Source organism: Urtica dioica, chromosome 7, assembly GCF_054948205.1.
Source record: "Urtica dioica subsp. dioica isolate 48M chromosome 7, U.dioica_male_clone48M_v1_H2, whole genome shotgun sequence".
Lineage (NCBI taxonomy): Eukaryota > Viridiplantae > Streptophyta > Magnoliopsida > Rosales > Urticaceae > Urtica > Urtica dioica.
In genome coordinates this window covers 48,526,982-48,549,624 of record NC_142762.1, presented here as the reverse complement: position 1 = coordinate 48,549,624, position 22,643 = coordinate 48,526,982, and the positions used below count along the sequence as shown (strand labels likewise).

Here is a 22,643-nt window from a genome sequence, read left to right as displayed (position 1 = left end):
TGATGAACTTTTTATTTATTTATTTAATATTTTTTTTTGGGTATCTAATACACATGTATCTGGTTAGTTAGTGGTGGTTGATCTGGCGTTCAGGTTCACTGATCTGTTCTCTGTCCAATCTTGCGTCGTTTTATCATTTTAATTATGATGAATAGGACATGTCGATTACGTCTTGATTCAGAATACTAGAGATGGACTTAAAACTGTAATGAAAATGTTCCATGTCACATACGAATACGACAACGATGTGGATACATGGATAAAATAATAGTTGGTATATTCGACGGAGTTTCTTAAATTATGTGTTACGCTGATATATTTGTTCGCCGGGATGTGCGGTTTTAGCTTGTGGGGAGTTTTGGGGTTTGGTGTCACGTTCATTTAACAAAATATAAACTCTTCAGAGCATATGTATATTAATATACATATGTGTGTATGTATGTATATATATAAATACCCCAGTGATTTATTCGATGAAAATGGTTTTCAGTTATCGATTTTTCTACGACAGTTCGTAAAAAGGACATAAACAAGAAGAGAAGTACACATCTTACTTGACTTACTATCACATGCTTTATTTTATATTATATTTGTTTGGGTGAATATTTCAACCTAACGTAATATATATTGATTTATTTTAGAAACGAACATTCTTACTTAGAAACGACAGATGGAACTTTATTAATTTCTTCTCCGACTTCTCTAAAATTGTAGTAGTATACACATTGATATAAATTTGTACATGCACATTTACCTTGGATATATATTTGTAGTATATAAATTTATTTTCTATTATATTTGTTTGGGTGAATATTTTCAACCTAACGTAATACACATTGATTTATTTTAGAAACGAACATTCTTACTTAGAAACGACAGATGGAACTTTATTAATTTCTTCTCCGACTTCTCTAAAATTGTAGTAGTATACACATTGATATAAATTTGTACATGCACATTTACCTTGGATATATATTTAAGAAAACATATTGCTATATAGTTTGAATTAGACATGTAACAAGGTAGTGTAAGTCCATTGAAAACTAAATATTGTGTTTGAAATATTTTTTTAATGACTTCATGTATTTTATGAAAAAGGTTTTAATTAATTTTTGAGTGGATATCTTTGTGTTTCACTTCTACAAGATTTCTTGAAACCAATTGCGTCGGATCTTATTGACAGAAAATAAAAAAAATTATTAAAAAAAAAAGTTATTTTTTTCAAGTGGCTTCATAGCCATATATATTTGGGAAATCTTTGCAACTCGTGATACTGACATTTTAAATCTTGTCACCGTGAACGAGTGGACAACTGGACTTGAATAACTATGCCGTTTACGTATTTAAAAATTAATTAGTAATTGTTTAATGCATTACGATCCAATGGGAAATATTCCACAGTGTGAATACAGAGTCAATCTTTTTTCGCAAGTAAAAATAAAGTTAAAACATGACAAAGCAAGAATATATATATACTGTGTTTCTACTTTCTACTCAGCTCCAGCTAGTTTGGAGGGTTTGTTTTATCATCGTTTTATTATGATGAAGCTGTTTTTTTACTGATCTATGCTGAATTGCTGATCTCTTCGACCTTCCTTTGGGTGCGTTGCTTTATCTATCATAAATTTTACATATAAAAACAATTAAATAGACAGCTAGCCCATGTGAGTTGGTACCATCCAGCGTACAACTATACCTTTTTTTTTTTTGGCTATAGATCTTGAATTTCAAAATTTGGACAAGAAAAGAAAGAGTGGGGATGAATTCTGATTTCTAGTTTGTTTCTATTTAAGTGTACAATTGTTAATAAAAAAAAATATATATATATAAAACAAAAACCATTTAAGGGCATGTCTGTGAACAAAAATTCAAAGATGAAATTCTTGTTTATTGGTACCATTTTAAATGTGAGAGAGGAGATGTCAATTTTACCCGTTATCTGTCACTTGGTGTAAATCAGTCGAGTAAGACCCGCTCTTAACGAATAATCGAGTATACGAGTAAGAGCTTAATATTTTTTGGGTCGAGGTCTGTGTTATGAAATACAGTGATCCGTAATCGTCTATTCGGAACCCGGCTCGTTAACAACTTAACGTTAAAAAATTGTTTTCATTAGGAATGATTATTTTGCCCTCAAGTTGGTTCAAGCCTTTATTACACTTAACTAATATTCTAAGCTGTTGATATCAAGTTAGTTGATATAATATTTGTTTTTAATTATATTTATCATTTGAATATATATGTTTAAGCGTATATAAATGTATATATGTTTTCATTCATATATGATCGGTTGTACAGTATAGTTTTCTTTAGCAGTGCTGCATAGAAGAATAATATTAATAATGCTGTATATGCCTTTATTAGTAAATATTTTCATTTTCATTTGCTGTAATAGAAGAATAATTTTTCATAATTTTATGCATATATATATATATATATATATATATATTAACAGTATTTCCTATATCGTATATATACATTAACAATGCTTTGTTGGTTTTTTTTTAATTTATTTATAAAATTGCTGTTTTTTTTTAATAATTTGAACGGGTAAACGGGTTTGTCGGATCTACCCGACCCAGTACCCGAAAACTTTTAACGAGGCAATGGGTCCAGCACTTTTCTACGCGTTTACCCGGCGGGTATACCTGCTACCTGGCCCGCTACCTGGTCCGCTTTATAAACCATATAAACGGGTCCGGATAACTGGTCTCTTGATGTCCAGTAAATTTATTGACAACGATATCAATAAATCTTCAACATACTAATTTTTTTGAAGATTTATTGACGTCCAAAAAATTTATTGACAACGATATCAATAAATCTTTAAAGAATTTGTAAGAACCATTTGAAGATTTATAAACAATCATGTCAATAAAAAACAAAATGTCAATAAATCTTAAAACGATTTTCAGATTTTTCAAACCAAATTATTATTATTATTATTATTATTATTATTATTTTTTCTTCAGATTCTCCAAAAAAAAATTAATTTTTTTTTCTGTTTTTTTAACTTTACAACTAAACGAAAATAACCTTAATTTTAACTTTTAAATTTTGGTTTTAAAGTATTGAGAATGTTATAGCTTAAGCATATTTTCTTTAACCTAGCAAATTGAAGTTTAAAAGTTGTAGTCCAATGGGTTCGGCCCATAAAGTAGGGTCAACCCAAAACAGCAGGCTAAACCATTGCCTTATACTTGCCATGAACGGAACCACAAAAATCCGTTCAAATCTAACAAACCCGGCCCAAATTTTTTATTTTTTATTTTTTTAATTTTTTTTTCACTCTCTATTAGCCCCCCCCCAAACGCAGAGCCCAGTCACAATTCTAAAAGATAATTTGAAGATTTTTTGAAGGAAAAAAAAAAAAGAAAAAAAAAAGTGAGAAGAATGAGAACGAAAACGATTGTGGTGTCAAAATAAAAATAAATAAATAAAATCCAATCAAAGAACATTACAGGATAATCTAGGTATATTAAAGCCAATACGAACCACAAACCAAACGAGTGGATACGATACATGATCGCTAAAAAAAATCTCCGTTTGACTCCACCGCGCTAATCATTTCCTTCCAATAAATCAAAATTTCCCCTCACGAAATACAACTTTACTCAACCAAAGCAAAAACACCGCCGTATCGTAAGACCATGGAAACAGCGATGACAAACTTCTTAGCAAGATTACCACCACTCCACAAAACCGGCATAATTACATCCCTACCCTCCTCTCATCACATCCCCACAAAAACTCCAAACTCCGCTCTCCAAACCCTCACCAAATCGCCGCCGCTGACGTGGCGACGACGCAGAAACGCCACGTCGGCGGTTCCTCCGTCGAAAGAGGCGACCGCAACGACATCATCGAGCAACGAGAAGGTGGTGAAGGTATCGAGCGCCGAGGAGTTCGACGAGGCTCTCCGATCGGCGAAGCAAAAGCTGGTGGTGGTCGAGTTCGCGGAGAAGAAGAACGAGGAGAGCAAGAAGATCTACCCATTCATGGTGGATCTGAGCCGAACGTGCAACGACGTCGTTTTTCTGTTGGTCCTCGGCGACGAGAGCGAGGCGACTCGGGCTCTGTGCGAGAGAGAGAACATAACTCAGGTCCCACACTTCAGCTTCTACAAGGGCGCCGAGAAGATCCACGAGGAGGAAGGAATCGGACCGGACATGCTCGTCGGAGACGTGCTCTACTACGGCGACAGCCACTCCGCCGTCGTCCAGCTCCACTCTAGGGCTGACGTGGAGAAGCTCATCGACGATCACCGCTCCGACCACAAGCTCGTCGTCCTCGACGTGGGGCTCAAGCACTGCGGACCCTGCGTCAAGGTCTATCCAACGGTCATCAAGCTCTCCCGCCAGATGGCCGACACTGTCGTTTTCGCCAGGATGAACGGCGACGAAAACGACAGCTGTATGCAGTTCCTCAAGGACATGGATGTCGTTGAGGTCCCCACGTTTCTGTTCATCAGAGACGGCAAGATTTCCGGTCGCTACGTCGGCTCCGGCAAGGGTGAGCTCATCGGAGAGATTCTTAGATACCAAGGAGTTCGCGTCACTTACTGACGAACTTTTTTTTTTGGTGATTTTCTTGCAACGCTAGCTGATTATTTGTGGTGTTTTCAAAGGGGTGATAGTCCAAAATATTGAAAATTGAACTAGTTTTACCTTTCTGTTATAGCTTCGGTTTCCAAGTGCTTCATTAGATTATAATATGTGTTTTTAGAAAGAAGGAAATATGTGAAGCTTTGAGTTGGGAAAGCTTGTAGAGGTGACTAAGATTCTAAAAGCAAGCAGGGGAAGATGGTTTCAAATAGTGTATACAAAAGACCAATGCTTGATTGAAATTGATTGTATAATTTGAATTAGGCCATCTCTAACCCATTTCGCAGCAGAGTAAGAAGTGAGTTAATGAAGTTGCATTTGCTCTAATGCAACTCCATTTCTCACTCCATAATAGAATGGAGAACATTAAAATTTCAAAGATAAAGTTTTATTATTCATTTCACTTCATTTTGCAGTGAGATTTTAATAATTTTAAAATAGTTTAACTAATTAGAAAACGACTCAAACTTATTACATTTTAATATTTTTTATATTATTGTAATAATTTAGGACATAATCATTTTATATTATTCTAATTTGGAAACATTGATCAAAATAATTAAATTACATAGCACATATATAAATTAACATCCTACAAAAATAATTAAATTGCTAAAAGTAATACATTATAAAGCCAAGCACAAACAATATGATAAACATAAACAAGCCCTAGTATTTAGGAATTTAGGATTCGTTAGCATCATTGTTATATTTCCGTTTGCTATATTTCATCAATATCATTCTAGTATATTTTTTTAAAAAAAATTTACTATCCATTCTAATAATATATTAGTATGCTATATTCTATATAGCTCTTTCAATTAGTAATTTTGTATGATTCATTTCACTTTATAATTATTTGTCAAGTATTTAAATGTTATATATACAATATGTGCTAATTTTATAAAAGAATATTACTTTGTATTTATTGGAGAGTTCACATAATCATTATAAAATATGTATAAAATTATATAGTATGGTTGGATACAAAAGATACAAATTAACTATATATGGACTATAATGTAATAATTAAGAAGTTAAAATTATTAAAATATTAGAGAAAATATGGAGTATGCTTTTTTGGTGTTAAAATTGAGTATTGAGTTGGAGATGAAATATTGTTTGAAGTGACATAAACTGCATTTTTTAGTGCAAAGAACTGCATTTATGGAGTTTTTGGTTGTAGATGTTATTAAACGGTTATTCGATAAATCTGTCAGATCATTTAACCAATAAATTTTGGGTTGAGCATTTACCAATTTACTTTATTTTTACATATATAATATCATAGTTGACGTTCAACATTAGTCTGATTATCGTGTTGAGGTGGATGATATTGGTCTAAAGAGAGAAGATTGAAGTGTGAATGAAGCAAAGTTTCACCAAGTTAGAAAGCGTATTTGTTTTGTGCGGAATGAGAGGTTTCCTTGTACCTAGGGTTTCTTTTATCGAAGGTTTCCTTTTGCTTAAAGTTTTTATGTGCCTAAGCTTCCCTTTTTCCTAAGATCTCATTTTACCTAAATTCAATTTGTCTTGGATTCCGTTTTTCCTAAAGTTTGGACCTTGGGCTCAGTCTTTTGTCGTCATCTTTGTTCTTGAGGTGTCGTTTTACTTTGGAAAAATGACGTCATAATAAGTATAATCTTGAGTACATTTCTTTTTCCGAATATTTAATTTGTGAACTATTTTAGGAATGATTTTAAATGTCAAATATTTAGATATTTTTTTTAGAGAAATTGCCTAATTTTTCACAAATTTGATAACATTTTCACACTTTCCACCAAAAGGCTAATTTTTCCCAAAATGCCACAATCTATGTCAGCAATGTTGACATCTATGTTTGCCCTTCACTATTAGATGTCAACATTGTTGACATAGAGGTGACGTTTTGGGAAAAATTAGTTTTTTGGTGGAAAGTGGGAAAATATTATGAAATTGGTGGCAAATTAGACAATTTCTCTTTTTTTTTTTTTTTTTAGCCATTTGGAGTTAGTTACGTAATTTCCCCTATTTTCAAGTGCAAAATTATATTTGAAATTGGGCTCGTACAATCAACTCAGACCCATCGATTCTTACTCGTTGAAATTGTCTCTTGTAGCTGTTTATTTGGTACTTTATTATGATAATAACATATTTAAAGTTTTTATTATGATTATAGCCTTATTTAAGTTGTAGACAATTATATTTTTTGATTTTTTTTTTATATTTAAAGTCTTTTTAAAAAAAAAATTGTTTATATTTTTGGGCTTAATTTAATTTTATATACTGTTTACAATAGAAGTTAGAAAGAAAATAATTGTTTACTGTTTGAAAACAGAAAACTATTTTTTGAAGGGATTTAAAATAAATGTTTTTTTTTTTGAAATGTTACACAAAAAAACAGTCATTTTTGTAATTTCCCCTTCAAACTCTTCCAAATGTATAATTTGATCCCAAACGCTTTTATGCTAAATTTAAGTTTTATATAACCTTTTAAATATCTTATATACAAGTACTTCACAACTAAATAAAATGAAAATACAACGACATCTTAATTGAAGTTCAAAGATTCCTTTTTGATGGCTATAGTTTGGAATAAACAACTCTAAATTAGGCTTGCACTTCCACACTACTATCAACAAACGCAAAGCATACCATATAATGTTCCTTTCACACGATATTTTTTTTTGCCCATATGATGGTTTGAAAATTGGAGGTGTTATACCTCTGCGTGTCAGATTTTTAATTAGGGAAATAAATATGTCCATAGTCGTATTATGTAAGCATATATGTCGTCATAGAACCAACAATTCAACAACCCGGATATAAATAATCAACCGATAATTTATTTCTCAAATTTGAGTTGGAGTTTTGTATTATTGAAATAAGCATCCGCGTTGCGAGTATTTCTTTCAAAATTTAAATGTCAACGACTTCCTTTACGAAAGACTACTATGCACACTACTACAATTATAACATATTTATTTCAAAAAAAGAAAAAAAAATTACATTTATAACATATTAATAATTGAGAAAATAACACATATATACCTTGTGTTTTAGTGAAATGTCGAGTTTAACTTTTGATTTTAAAAAATGTCGAGTTCATGCCATCTGTTTGACTAAAATCATGAAATTATAACCTGAAATGGGTAACAAGGTTACAAATCTCCCTTTTATTGATGTTAACTCTTATTTAAGAAAAATCAAATCAAATCAAAACCATTATTTTAACTTCAAAATTCTCAATTTTAAAATAAAAAATAGCTTTAAATCGAAATTAAATAATAAAATTCATATCTCCAAATAGATGACTTCATCATTCTGTGTTCGAATTGTAACTCTGAATTATGGATTCTCTGTTCAAATATGTAATTTTGACGACTATCAATTGTTGATTTTTATCTCTTGCCTCTTTTTGTGTTCTTCACGATTCAGAGACTGTTTTTTTTCATTTTTAAATAAATTACATATATGACACGAATGAATAAAGATAATTGAAGTTTACACATAAATATAATATTCAACGTCAATGAAATGTCAATAAAAGGCCGATAAAAAGAAAATTTGTGGCACTGTTATCTATTTCAATGTATAATTTCGTCATTTTAGTTCAACAAAAAGTATAAACTCGACATTTTTTAAAATAAAAAGTTAAACTCGACATTTTAGTATATACGATTTTCCCTTAATTTTTTTCCATCATCCATTAACTTGTCTCACTTATCAAATGAAAATTCATACGTTCTATAGCATTTTTATGTCCCAATATTTATCCTTTTCATATATATTTTTTAATTAAAGAAAAGCGTCTCAAATTCGAACGTATGATCATTTAAATAAATTTGAAAGACAGCTTCTTCACCCACCCGCTCTCTCCAAACACACCAACTACGAACAATAATAATAAAAATAAATAAATGAAAAAGAAAAGATAAACACTCATGTGGAGACAAAGTTGAGCAAAAATCGAGTAGATTTAAAATCCACAATTATTCATTGTACTGCTTCCTTTTATCTATGGAAACAAACCAAATGTAATAATTGTTTTCACTAATGCTTTTGAATCACTCCTTGAAGAGAGGGACCAACTTGTTTTTTTTTTTGCAATAACGTGTAGAAGTAACGAATTTGTGAAGCGAGTAATTTTAAGATAGTCTTGAAAATCATGAATGGATGGTCCAACTCAAACCACTTACGGCAAACTAAAAACGATTTTCCAACCCAATTATTTGAATTGCCGTGTATTTGACCTTAACATCAAGCAAAAATACGGCCTTCTCGTATTAATTGCCTCTTCAACGTGATTCATTACAATTGAAAAGGCTGTTTCTTGGACTTAGCATTACGAACGTATCACCATATGATGCAAAAACATAAAATAAAACAAAATTATGTACTTAGCACCAAATGCAATACGCCATTAGTTGTATGGTCAACGTATGGTTTTTCCTTGTTTGCTATCCAAAACGTCAAGTAAAAGTTGTATATGTAGTATGTACTGCTGTGTAATGTTAAACAGCACTGTAATATGTTGTTTTCTGCAATCTACAAAATTTTGAATTGTATGGTGGTACATATAATGATTGTTGCTCATATATACCTAATTTTTGTAGTTGTAAATTAATCAACCTCACAGCTATTTGAAATGGACGTGGAAACTACCAATAAGTCCGACAACCAAATTAAATTAGGAAATTATTCATTTTTGGCAGCTACCCCAGAGGCGAGAAACTCTCAGTTCTTCAAATAAATATTTTATATTGTATTTTACATGAAGTTTTGCTGTAGTGTGAAATTATAATCACAAATATGAATTGTTGTCACTCTTTATAGTTTTTACTTTAAAAAAAAAAAAAATTAACACTCTAAATTTATATATTTATATGAACATGAGTGACTGTTACACATCTTTATGCGCATGAATCAAGATCATCAATGCCCTCAATGAACTCAATCAAATCGAATAATATTAACATTTAGGACATTACCTAATACATAGCGCGCGATAATAAACACAAGATATTACCCAAAATTAAAAAAAAATTAAAAAAATCAAAGAAAAATCAACTCGCTCTGATCATCATGGTATTCAAATCAAGAGGCCTCGGTGGAGTCATGGTCCTCCTCTTCCACAAATTAATTTCTTTCCTTGGCTGTAAAGGCACATCGATTTCATTATTACCGTGCTGTAGTATCCCAAGAGGCGCGGAGAAGGGAATTATGACGTCACCACCTTCGTTCCTGTACTCCGCGTCCACAGGTGCAACCTGCGCCGCCGTCCAATCGAAACTCGCCATGCGTTGGTCACGCCCGCTGGCGAACCTCCTCATCTGGCTCAACGCAGGCGCTCTGTCGGTCAGCGATTGGTCCCCACCGGAAGGCGTGGAAGACGCGGAAGCACTGGATTTTCTCCCACCCGCGGGCTTATTGAAAGAGAACAATTTCTTGATCCCAGACGAGGAGGAAGAGACCTGCTTATGCGCGTGGTGGTCACGTGGAGAGCGCGTGACACTCTTAGTCTTGTTCTTGTTCTTGTTCTTGAGCTTGATTTGTCCCATACAAGAGATCTTCGGCGATGTGGGCTCGCGGTTGTTGATCGAGTCGTCGTCGTCCTTTGACCTTCTTCTGATTCGCGCTTCGTGGGGGATCATCATGGGAACGATCGCACCGGAATATCGCTTGTCTTTGTTTGGGCTGAAAGGAAGGTTCATCACCGTAGCGGCCTTTGGAAGGAACTTCAAGATCTTGCCGTGGTACTTTGTGTGTCTATCCATTTAATAAATACTTTTTTTTTTTTTTTGCTTCTTTCTCCTTTTTTTTTTCTTTTTGAATGGGAAGATTGGTCTGTTTAGGCTGTGCTTTATATATACAAATTTAAATCACCGCTTTGAGACAAGTTGTGTGATTTTGACGACTTCAAGAAAGAGAAAAGAAAGAGGCGAGAGAGAGAGAGAGAGAGGGTCAAAGAGGCGAGAGAGATATAGAAGACTGAGTGAAAATTGGTATTTAATGATAGTGATGAGTGAAAATTTTCGTCTCTTTCGGAATTCTCAATGATAATTCTCATTCAAATTAAATATTTTATTAATTAATCCACGGGATTATGATCGATATAAGATTATAGTTGATAATAAAAGAAGATTGCAGGTTTTTATAATCTATTGACTTTACCAACGCCCTTTTTATGGTTGGTTTTTCTTTGGGAGTTTTGATTAGACTTTTATCTAATCATTGTTTTTTTACACGTGGGCAATTAGAAAAATGTATAGGTAATTATTTATTATTCTAATAAGAATGTGAAAAAATGGCGATATTCTTCAAGTGACATGCTGTGATTGTCAATTCCATAGTTTATTATAAACGATTTTTCCTTAAGTTAAGAATATTGTTTTTACCATATTATTTACAATTATATTCTCTCTTTTTTAAGGAATAATTATTAACTTTAATATGTAAGATTTTCCATATTATTGAAATTGAATATTGTCACTTAAGAAGAGTTGAATTGAGACATTATAAGCATTATTTACTTTTTGTGGAATTAATTTTGAATGACGTTTTCTATTGCCAATTATATCCCTATATTTGTTATCTACCTACACTCATAATATAAGTACAAAAAACAACATTTCAAAGTTTAAAGAAGAGAACACAAAAATTCTTAAAAACAAACGAGAAAATAAGTAGGAACTTATCGCGGTTATGCAGTTGCACTTTGATGGATAGCACGAGTGAGATAGATAACTTTTCAACTGTTTTAGAATAATAAGCCTAAAATCCAAAATTATATTTTTTCAACCATGTCCATATCTTGTGGGACCTAGTTAAATATAAAGCATAAGCGGCGAAAATGAGTACAAAACTCTAGGGCCAAATTTTATATTACTGGACTGAATAGTAGTTACGTAGCAGCATTAAACTTTGCTTGGCTGCTCAAATTTGATTGTTTAACAACGTCAAAGCCAACTCGTTCATAAATTTCAGCATGATTTCGCATTTATGGGATATTCATTTATCCGAAATAATGAGTTGGACTTTGATTGAAAAAAGTGGAGCGTAATTTAGCCGGCAATAAAGGGAAATAGTCACGTATTAGGAATTTTGAGGCTTCCAATCCAGTTACGTTCTCTCTTTAATCTTTATCTACCCCGCAACTAGCCATGTCCATGACGTAGAAAAAGTCGGCTTAGGTTTAATTAAAAAGAATAGAAAAAATATCTTAGGTAACAAAAGTAATAACACTCGAGAAAAAAAAGAGACATAAAATCTGTGGTTCTTAACCATTGACTTAAAGTTGCCCTCAAATTTATCTTTCTAATTTACAATTCTAAGTTTTAAAAATTCAATTGTAGATAGATTCTATATTATATATTTGTATTGGTCAACGCTCCTATATCAACAAAAGTAGAATAAAGTTATATATATATATATATATATATATATATATATATATATATATATATATATTCGCTAATTAGTCGGAGGCGGATGAGCACGGTTAAGGAATGCGCATGTCAGACTCACATTCATCCACACGCGGTATATACAAAGATTATCTACAAAAGAAAGACCCGTATGCAAATATTTGCACGAGTTAAACGTTTTTCTTTTTACCAAGTCTCTCACTCCTCATCCTTTATCTACGAGACTACAAGTACGAAATATCCATAGCTTTCATTCGCGGATCAAATATCTCTTGTTGCAGTTAAAATACTTAATGTTTATATATAGTCACTCTATAATTATATGAGATGTTAAAATAGATAAAATGACACATATCAATATTTGATAATTTTGATAAAATAAATAAAATAAGAAATAATTTTTCTTATGTTTAAATAAAAAATTAAAATTTTTTGATAAAATAAAAAATAATAATGAATTTTTATTATGTTTAAATACAAAAAATAAAAAATAAAAATATTCTCTCTCTGTATTTATTGACTAAAATAATTTATTATAGATACTAAAATAATTAAATATATGCACAAGCTCGACATGTAGTGGCTATATATACCAAAAAGAACATGATCTACATAGGTAATTTCGGTGTGGCAGTTAGTTGTAATCCATATGCGTATTGATTCAGTCATAACATAGTGCCTGGAGTTGGTGGTTAATAGTAGGAGCCAAGAGGTATGATAATTTAGTCATGTCATGTAATATATTTGCAATGTCTGTGATGCAATGGGACAAGAAGACAATTGTATTTGCATGACCCATTATTACTTGATTTTATGTTTAAAGCCTGAGCGACAGAATCTTCTACTTCAAGAAACCCAAGGACACAAAACACATGGAAATATGGGTCTATTTTCAATCTCCCTGTGATCGATCGTTTGCTTTTATGATGATATATTTTCCCACCGATTCATTTTTCCCATTTGGATGAATTTTCAACTTTCATTGTTAATCGGTTGAAGCCTTCTTAATACATTGCTATATCAAAAACATTATATCAGTATCGGCCTAGCCAAAGCCGGTCCAACATATATTGTGGCCTTAAGCGAAACATGAAAATTAGATTTTAGATATATTAACTATTTTTTCTCAGAACCCAAAACATATTTTCCAACGATACATGATTGTTTTATGTTCTAAAATGCAATTCAACACACAAAAAGAATAATAGAAGTACAATAACCCAAAAAAATAAAAAAAATTCAAATAATCGAATTAAAAAGATAAAACTCGAAATTTTAATGAAGAATTCCTGGAAGTCAATTGATTGTTGTCTTTTTCTCTTATTTTTTCTCATATTGGTGAATGTGATAAAAAGTTTGGGGATGATAAAAAAAAACGTAAAAGTAAATAGAACTCAATTTATCAAATTTTACCTCATAGTTTAAGCCTCAAACACTTTTTTAAAGCCTCAAAATTAGAAAATACTATAAATCATAAAAAAAATAAACTACAACAAATAAAGTATCTTATCAAACTCCAAGTGTTTGAGGTTTTAGTCGCAATAATGTCTAAGTGAACTCTTATATAAATTTTAATAAATTTCAATTTAACTAAATTAAATTTTGTTAATAGATATTATTAATTATAATTAAAGTTAAATTAATTAATTTAATTTGAAAAATAATATATTGTATTTTTTATTTGATAAGTTTTATAATCAAGGTTAACCTAGGTTAGCCGAAAATTAACCGAACGGTTAATTTTAACCGAAATCGCGATTGATTTCGGTTAAAAAATAAATCAAAAGTATTTTTTTAATCGAATTTGCATCTTTACTTCACAGTAGGGCCGGCCATGTGCTTACCCTGCTCACTAAACGGATATATTGTAGGGAAAATAATATAAATATACTGAGTTTGTATCTTTGATTTTCAAATATGGACAGATCTATTACCCATCGTAATGTTTTTTACTAAAATAAACTAAAATATATTTTAAGACAATTCTATCAGCATGTCCAATGCATAATATTCATCTTATTCTTTAAATTTTATTTTATTTTTTTCACTTTTTATCCATTTTTCTTTCTTTCTTACTTTCCATTTTTTCTTCCTTTTCTCTACTCTCTTTATTTCTTCTCTCTCATCTTCGTCCGCGCTCCTCCCCAGAAAGTTGTCGGTCAGGCGAGAGAGCAGAACCGGCCAAGGGACATGTATGTAGACATGTACAATTTCTATAACCGTGGACATGTACATCTACAATTTTAATAATTATAAACATGTATGTCTACAAATTTCGATAATTGTTTTCTACCCTCTGTCTCTAATTTTTTTTTTTTTTTTTTTTTTTTTTTTTTGTAATTGTACACCTAGAATTTTTGTAGATATGTAAGTCTATAATTTCGATAGTTGTAGACATATATATCTACTGATTCGTGTAAATGTAGACATATTTCAAAATCAATACATAAATAAATCAAGAACAGTAACATCGTAAGAACCAAAACATACCCAAGTTATTAATTGTTCCTAACACCAACATGTTTATTCCACACCAAAAAAAGAAAAAAGAACTCAAAATTATTCCAGATAATAGAAGTAAAATAATAGAATCTCATTCCACAAATGAAAGAACAATTCATTCCACACATCGAACGCGCAAATATAACGAGAAAGTGGTGAACTAGGACTTTGTCAAGTTGGACCGCTTTGACGGAACCAACTTCACACTCTGGCAAGAGAAGATGCGGTTCTTCCTCACTGCCATGAAGATCTTCTACGTATTGGACCCGACGTTTGAGCCCATCATAGAGCAGACAGACAAGGATTCGGAAGAACTCAAGGTGGACTGGAAGAAGAGTCAAGAGGACGAGTTGTTGGGTCATAGCCACATCCTGAACACCATCTCCGACCGCCTCTACGATCTTTACACCACCAATCTATCTGCGACGGAGATTTGGAAGACGCTCAAGTACAAGTTCAAACCGGAGGAAGAAGGTACCAAAAAGTTCCTTATCTCAAGTTATTTTGATTTCTCAAATCTATAAATATCTTCGAATAGATGAGGAATCGAGGATGAGAGAGGAGACGATAGATGCCGGAACTTCCAAGCCGAACGCGGTGAGCGCGAAAGGCAAAAGAAAGTAGGATGACAAAGGGCGTTCTTCGGGTTCAAAAATGACTCAAAGAAATTCAAGCATTCCAGCAAGTCTGCGTCCGGCAACAAGTACGTGTCTAAGGGGGCCAAAGCCGGATGCTACGTGTGTGGCAAACCTAATCATTATGCTCGAAATTGTCAACACCGCAAGGCAGTTGAGAAAGAAGTCAACACCACTATGACCGATGGAGACATAGTCACTACGGTGAGCGAACTCATGGCGGTCAAGGGAAAGGTTCAAGGGTGGTGGTACGACATATACGCTACCATCCACGTTACTTACGATAAGGCAGCTTTCAACACTTATTCTGGAGTCGGACAAGAAGTTCAGATGGAAAACGAGACTCACTATAAATCCGTCAATATTGGAAACGTGGATCTCAACTGCACCTCTAGGAAGAAGGTCACTTTAACCAATATTCTACATGTCCCAGAAATGACTAGGAACCTTGTTAGTAGTGATCACTTAGGTAAACCACGGATCAAATCTGTGTATGAATCGAGCAAACTTATCTTGATCCGTAATGTTGTACAGTGAATAAATGGTCAAACTTTATTTTATTGATAATGTTATTAATGAAATTTTTTTCATATACTTATATACTTGATTCTGTATCTTTATGGCATAATAGACTAGCACATAATAAAATTAGCACTATGAAATGATTGAACCAAGTAGCTGTAGATGTAGATGTCCTCTTGAGGTGAGGATGGGGGTTCAATTTTTATATCTAATAAAATACCTTCATCATTAAAGTTTAATTAGTTTTTTTTATAAAAAAAAAATAATAAATCAAGAGACCTTCATCAGAAAACTGATATAAAATCCACAAATACAGACGTTAACTTTTTAAAGCAATACCATAGCTCGTTTAAAAATCCCTCATCGGTCTTATTCATATTTTGTTCATTTATATCATTATTGACGGCCTGGTTTTTACTTTGTTTCAGGATAAACATGACCAGAGCAATGTATAACTTTTTTGCTGAAGACACATGGACATCATGGACGACAATATACATTGCAACTTCTCCGAAAAACCCAGTCTCAACGAACAAACCCCCATGCGACGACATTCCACAACAAACCAGCAGCGCTAGATTAAAAAACTATTAAAAGAAAGCCACAAGTAGGGTATTCAAAAGAAAACCAAAACTTTAAAATCAAAATCCCGCATAAATTGTACCAAAAGATGACGCTGCTACAAAATTCAATAAGTATTTCAATCGACTCATCAAAAAGCAACCACTACACGATTTGAAAACGGATAACATAAAAAACCACAACCTCCGTGTCTAAGCGAGGTTGGCGGGCTTGGCAGCAGAGAGCCTAGACCTCTTCTTGGCCAAGCTTTCGCTGCGCCTCTCTCTCTGCTCCTTGAGCCTCGAAGCCAGAAGCTTCTGGTACTCGGCCGCGTCAGCCTTGGACTTGGCAACTCTCTTCTTCTTCTCCGCGATTCTACCGCGCTTCCTCTGCAGAGTCAAAGGAGTCACCAACCTCTGAATCTTGGGAGCTTTGCTCACCTCCTTCCCTGCAAAAAAACAACACACCACCGTCCGTACAACAATCTCACAACACAGCTGATTAAGCTTTAACGAGTCGATTAATGAATCGGATTAGTCACACTGACCCTTTTTGTTGGTGAACTTGCGGCGGTAAGTGTTGACGTACTTCCTGACGTCGTCCTCCTTGGAGAGGTTGAAGAGCTTGCGGATCTTGGAAGCCCTCTTCGGACCCCTCATCCTCGGCTTCTCGACGTCGGTCAGCCCGGGGAGATCGTTCTCGCCTTTCTTCACGATCACCAAGTTCAGAACCGACAGATCTTGGCTCACAATGCAACCCCTCACCGACTTCCTTCTCCGCTCGCCGGTACGCCTTCCGTGCCCACGGAAGCACGGGGTTCCTGATATTATTACCAACGCATAGAGGTAAATCCTAAGTAAATAGTCATAAAGATGACATGGACGTGGCTATCTACCTAAGATTTAGGAAACATTGGACCCTGAATATGGCTACCTAATGGACCCTAAAGGTTAAGGTTAAGGTTAAGACTCGGACTGAAATGTGAAACAATATAACCAACCTCTGTGAAGAAGAAGGCGGACACGACCCGGGGTCAACACACCCTGCTTCATCGGGAAACCCTGTTTGTCGCAGCCTCCCATGATCTTGAAAACATAGCCCTTGAACTCCTGCCAAGTGAACCAACAGGTAAGCTTGAATATTGAGCAGTGAAAGAATAATAGAAAGAAAAAAAAACCTGCTTACATCGCCGAGAGAGTCACCGCTGACTTCCTGAGAGATTCTTTTGTCGTAAAAAGCTCTCCTACGCTCACAAAAAGAAAACGGAATCAACTAATGTCGTGAAGCTATCTGAATTGACCATAAAAAAAATAAATCAAAAAATTACAACTCACAGCTTCTGATCGTCATCGATCTCGAGCTTCTTCTGGCACCCGGTGGTCGGATTCGCGATGTTAAACTGTGAAAATGCGAAAATGAAAAACCAGGACCATGAACGCGAATGGCTAAACGCTGAAGAAGAGGAAAGAGTGCAAGGATTACCTTCATGCTGGGAGTTGCGACGACGGACGCGGATCTTAGATTAGGGTTTTATGATGCTTACCACTTGATTTTATGATGCTAGGTCTTTTTTTTGCATGGACTTTGTTTTCGGGCTTCGGCCCATTAACCAGCTCTAGCGATACGGATCAAATGACATTTTTTTGGACACCTTGTATTAGCCATTTTGAACGAATATTTTAATTTTTTTTTTTTCATTCTTTTTTCTCATTACACACGTCTTTAATCTTATTTTTTATTTTCCTTCTTTTTTTTTCTCATTTCATATACCTATCTCTCTCTTTATTAAATCAAAACTGTTGTTTAAAAAAATATATGTGATATTGATTCGTTAAATTTAATATAATAAATTACTTTCTAAGGATTTTAAAACATTAAAAATTGGGCAATGTATAAAATAACCAAATTGAAACTATAAAATTTATTTTTAACCTACATTTCACAATTTTTAAGAAAATAACCAACGATTTATGTGACAATAATTAATATCTGATTTGCCCTTATTTATTAATAAATTTCTCATTTTCTCTTTTATATTTTTTTCCTACACTTTTTTTACATAAAAACTTCAAAAAAAATATATCTATCTCGTATAAGCTCGAAATTCTCGAAATTGAGTGATTCCAAATCCTACGGATTCGTGACGCCGAGATCTTCAAAAATAGATCCATTGCGTTTGATGAAAAATCATGTTTAATACCATAGATGTAGAAAAACGATATTACTACTTTAAATATGGAAATAACTGAATTTTTTTGAAATTATCAAAAAAATAAATGGAAATGCATTAAACGTCATTTTTGTTACAATTTGTGTATATATGTGTGTGCAGAGCGGAGTGTGAGGGCAGAGGCGGCGAGTCATTTTCTGATCGGTGTTCGATCAACAGTGTCAGTAAACAAACATTAAAATATGTATACGACAAGTCTTCATAGCAACGACAATTGAACTGAAACTAAATCAACGAATTGAAATGGTTTATGCGCGAGAGTGATTTGGGGCAAAGCAAACTCGGAACATTACTGACTTAAACTTGAATCTGTGACGAAGCTGTAACAATTCGCAAGGTAAGCTCTTCTTCATCTGGTGAATCGGTATTGAATTCACAGATTTTAATCATAATTTTTCCGTTTTCTAGGTTTTCGGTGAGAAAGACGTAAAAAAGAAATACCATGGGTGTTCCGTTGGATTTGAAGGAATTCATCGTGCGAGCACGAGTATTGAAGCTATATCGTCAAGCACTCAGGACCGCTCGCAGAGCCCCTATTGATTCTCGAGGTAAAACTCTTTTTTTCGCTTACTTTCTTTAGTCAAATTCTTTCTATCAATATTCAAAATCAGTGCTGATAGTATAGAATAGAACCACGAGGTTGAACAAAGAAAACATGATCTGTTTCCAATTGGGTTGAACCTTGTGTTTTTATGCAATGGTGAGAGTGTGATTTTGTACCATTTCTTGTTTTATTTCTTCTAATAGGGGAACTAAGGATGATGATTAGGCAAGAGATGGAGAGTAACCGGAAGTGCAAAGACCAGCAAAGGATTCGCTTCCTCATCAGCGAGGGATTAGAGAGATTGAAAGGTCTTACCGAAATGTTAGATATGCAAGGCCACTAATTTTGTCAAAATTGGAAAACTAGATTCATTTGCAGATATCTTGATCATTTTATCTCATAACTCACTAGCTTTGACGTATATTTAATTGAAAACCATGATGTTATGTTTTTCATTCAGATTTTGAATGAACTTTCAGAGCAAATTATAATTTGACGAAAATGTTCTGGAATAAGCTTTCCAGAGAACATACAAATTTCACTCCACAGCACCAAACCAAAACCTTGCAAAAATACCATAATCAAAATAAGGAAACAACAAATACAAAAAAAAATAAAAATAAATAAAAAATGTTAGCACATAATTACAAAGGTCGAGGTGGAAGAAATCCTCTGGCGGTCATCTTCTGGACCAAGCCCTCGTGCTTTTTTAATTGGCCGGCGTTCCTGAGCAGCTCGAGAACGGCTTCGGAGACGGCCTCGCTCGGCTTCAGACACTTGTCCTCGATCATCTCCTCCATGAAGCGGTGGGCGTTGTTCCAGTGCCCCATCCCGCAGAACAAGAGTATGAGGACTCGGAACGTGTTCACATTCGGCTCCACTTCCTTCTCGTCCATCTCCTCCTTGATCTTCAACACCATGTCCGCGGACCCCGCCTCCGCAAACATCTCCATCAGCAAGTTGTACGTCACCGTGTTTCCCTCGCACCCCATCTTCTTCATCCTCAGGAGCAGCTTGTGGGCCCCGTTCACGTCCCTCCGCCTCGCCATGGCCCGGAATATCGGGTTGAAGCTCGACGAGTTCGGCTCCAAATTCTTCTCGCCGCGCACCATCGCGTTCAGGGCCTTCACAGCCTCGTCGGCGTTCCCGTCCCGACAATGTGCCTCGATGAGGAAGTTGTACGTGATCCGGTCCGCCTCGACTCCCAAGCCTCTCATCTGGTTCATCACCTGGAAGAAGTTTAAATTACATTTTATTAACCGGTTAACCATTTTGTCTGACTTTTTTTTGTTTTTTTTACCTGAAGGGCACGCTCGGTCCGACCGGCCTTGACGTGGGCCCGCATCAGGCAATTAAACGTGGCGGCGTTGGGCTGGACGCCGGCGTCGATCATCTCCGCCAGGACCTCGTGGGCCCGGTTGAGCTGGCGGGACCGGCAAAGTGCGTCGATGACTATGGTGTAAGTGTACACATTGGGGTTGATTCCTTTTTCTCTCATCTCGGCGAAGACGCGTTCGGACTCGGCGATGTCGCCGGAGCGGCACCAGCCGTGGACGAGGCTGGTGTAGACGACCACGTCGGGCTCGAAGCGGGCTTTGAGAGAGTCGAAGAACGATTGGGCTTCGCGGGCTTTTCGCTGCTTGCAGAGATTCGCGATGACGACCGAGAAAGCTTTCTTGTCGGGCTTGAATCCGTAGTCCTCCATTCGGTTGAAGGCGTGGACGGCCTCGGCGGCGAGCCCGGCCCGAGCGTAGCGACGCACCAGGATGGAGAGAGTGTGGACGGTGACTTCCACGCGCCGCGACCTCATCACGTTCAGAGCGTGCCACGCCACGTCGAACTGTTTCGCTTTTCCGGCGAGGTCGATCATCTCGTCGTACGGCTCCGGGGAAATTCCGAGGAGGTTTTTCTCTCCTTCTTCTTGGGCTGATGCCCAGTTGAAGAAAGCTAGGGCTCCGATGACCGGAATTCCGCGGCGGACCTCGCCGCACTTTTCCAGAACGCGGCGGACCACGGCGGGGGTGATTGGCCGGGACGCGGATATTCCGGCGAGGTCGCCGGAGAGGGAGGGAATGGTGTGGGTTGGGCTCGGCGGAGATGGGTTGGGATCGGGGATCGGGTTGTTGCGGTGGTGGGATTTGATTAAAGAGTGGATTTTCTCGGCGGTTAGGGTTTCTTCTGGGGATAGGGTTTGATGATTTTGATGGGTGGGTTTGGTGGTTTCGTTTGAGTCTTCGTCGTCTTCGGAAGCTGAACTGGAAGAGAAGAGTTTGAGGTGGTGGATTGAGGAGAGAGAGAGGAGGTTTGGGTATCGGAGTTTGGATTTGATTAACGACATTGATAGTATTGATGCGCTTGCTGGGTTTTTCTTTGCGACTGAAATTGGCACCGCGGCGAAGAAGAAGAAGGAGTGCAAAGATTTTGGATAGTGGGGTTTCTCTTCAAGTGAAACGAGGGTTTAGCGACTTGGTCGTTTGGTTTAACTCTTTTAGTAATTAGTAGTAGGTGTCTGTAAAATGGGGTGATTCAAGAGAAATTGCCCCATTTGCCACTAATTTTATAATTTTTTCCCACTTTCCACCAAAACACTAATTTTTCCCAAAATGCCACCATCTATGTCAACAATGTTGACATCTATTTTTGCATTTCACTATGAGATGTCAACATTGTTGACATAGATTGTCAACAATGTTGACATCTCGGTGGCATTTTGGGAAAAATTAGTCTTTTGGTGGAAAGTGGAAAAAAATTATAAAATTGGTGGCAAATTGGACAATTTCTCTAAAAAAAAGTAGTTTTTTTGTATGTGTGCGGCGGCAGAAGAAGTCCCTTTTTCTTTCCCTTGTTAAAGCTCTCTGCGCTTATGAAATGGTAAACGACAATAGAAGCAAAATTAAAATTGGAAAAAGAAATGACACGTAGTAAACCCATCCCTACAAACTAATTGGATTGCACAAATATCCCGAGTTTCACTCTCCGTAATTAAATAGCCATAACAAAACCAAATAGCATCTTTGATACACATTACCTTACTCTCATGTTCGTCGCTGAAAGCTAAAGTATATTAAAAAAAAAAAAACATTTTTTTAAAGAACATGCTTATTGCTTAATACGTATGAAGTCAAGCGAGGTTAATTGCTTCTTAAGATATTTGAGTTATGGTACAATTTTATGAAGATACTAGGATTAAAATTATCTGACATTAATTAAAATCTCATATTTGTTCTCGTGCGAAGTTTAAAATACCTGAAATTTGAGTTATGTCATAAAAAAACAAAAAAAAGAATCATGACTGAGTTAAGGTGGATTAAAATGATGAGCCATGGCCGAGGAATTTCGGATATGCCTTAATGAATTTGGGTCTTTCGTCGAGAAATATCAAGTTATGGTCGAGAAAGTTTATAAGCCATAGACAAGAAAATATGAGTGTTGGGCGAGAAATCTCGCCCATTACTCATGGAATTTGAGTCGTGGCCGAGAAAATTGACAAGTCGTTGTCAAAGAATTATGGGGTCATGTGGCTAAAGAAATCCCAGCCACGGTCAGAAGCATTCAAAGAATTATTTTCATTTGCAATTGAAATTTTGGTCATAGATATTTTTATTTTCATTGATGTGGTAAAATATAATTTGAAATCAA

At 35.2% G+C, this 22,643-nt stretch overlaps 5 protein-coding genes across 6 annotated transcripts; 2 read left to right on the top strand and 3 right to left on the bottom strand.

The window, feature by feature from the left end:
* The first annotated feature begins 3,475 nt into the window (after positions 1-3,475).
* Positions 3,476-4,679, top strand: CDSP32 (chloroplastic drought-induced stress protein of 32 kD). The gene has a single exon (XM_089620582.1). It carries the CDS (start codon positions 3,651-3,653, stop codon positions 4,563-4,565), a length of 915 nt encoding a protein of 304 aa, XP_089476708.1. The 5' UTR covers positions 3,476-3,650; the 3' UTR covers positions 4,566-4,679.
* A 4,852-nt stretch (positions 4,680-9,531) lies between these two features.
* Positions 9,532-10,526, bottom strand: LOC149392514 (uncharacterized protein At1g76070). Its single transcript, XM_089618594.1, has one exon. It carries the CDS (start codon positions 10,358-10,360, stop codon positions 9,650-9,652), a length of 711 nt encoding a protein of 236 aa, XP_089474720.1. The 5' UTR covers positions 10,361-10,526; the 3' UTR covers positions 9,532-9,649.
* A 5,696-nt stretch (positions 10,527-16,222) lies between these two features.
* LOC149392513 (small ribosomal subunit protein eS6-like) lies at positions 16,223-17,848 on the bottom strand. The gene is made up of 6 exons (XM_089619437.1): positions 17,713-17,848; positions 17,565-17,629; positions 17,416-17,473; positions 17,231-17,339; positions 16,778-17,050; positions 16,223-16,678 (listed from the first exon to the last, which is right to left on the bottom strand). Exons 1-6 carry the CDS (start codon positions 17,716-17,718, stop codon positions 16,443-16,445), a joined length of 747 nt encoding a protein of 248 aa, XP_089475563.1. The 5' UTR covers positions 17,719-17,848; the 3' UTR covers positions 16,223-16,442.
* Positions 17,849-18,636: 788 nt separating this feature from the next.
* LOC149392512 (LYR family of Fe/S cluster biogenesis protein) lies at positions 18,637-19,443 on the top strand. The gene is made up of 3 exons (XM_089621005.1): positions 18,637-18,797; positions 18,869-19,008; positions 19,208-19,443. The coding sequence occupies exons 2-3, from the start codon at positions 18,903-18,905 to the stop codon at positions 19,345-19,347; spliced, it is 246 nt and encodes an 81-aa protein (XP_089477131.1). The 5' UTR covers positions 18,637-18,797; positions 18,869-18,902; the 3' UTR covers positions 19,348-19,443.
* A 52-nt stretch (positions 19,444-19,495) lies between these two features.
* LOC149392511 (Pentatricopeptide repeat (PPR) superfamily protein) lies at positions 19,496-21,520 on the bottom strand. Of its 2 annotated transcripts, XM_089621003.1 has the most exons (3): positions 20,305-21,520; positions 19,653-20,233; positions 19,522-19,567 (listed from the first exon to the last, which is right to left on the bottom strand). In XM_089621003.1, exons 1-3 carry the CDS (start codon positions 21,340-21,342, stop codon positions 19,543-19,545), a joined length of 1,644 nt encoding a protein of 547 aa, XP_089477129.1. In that variant the 5' UTR covers positions 21,343-21,520; the 3' UTR covers positions 19,522-19,542. The 2 variants fall into 2 exon arrangements, with proteins under 2 accessions (XP_089477130.1, XP_089477129.1); XM_089621004.1 differs by having other exon boundaries at positions 19,496-20,233.
* Positions 21,521-22,643: the final 1,123 nt, after the last annotated feature.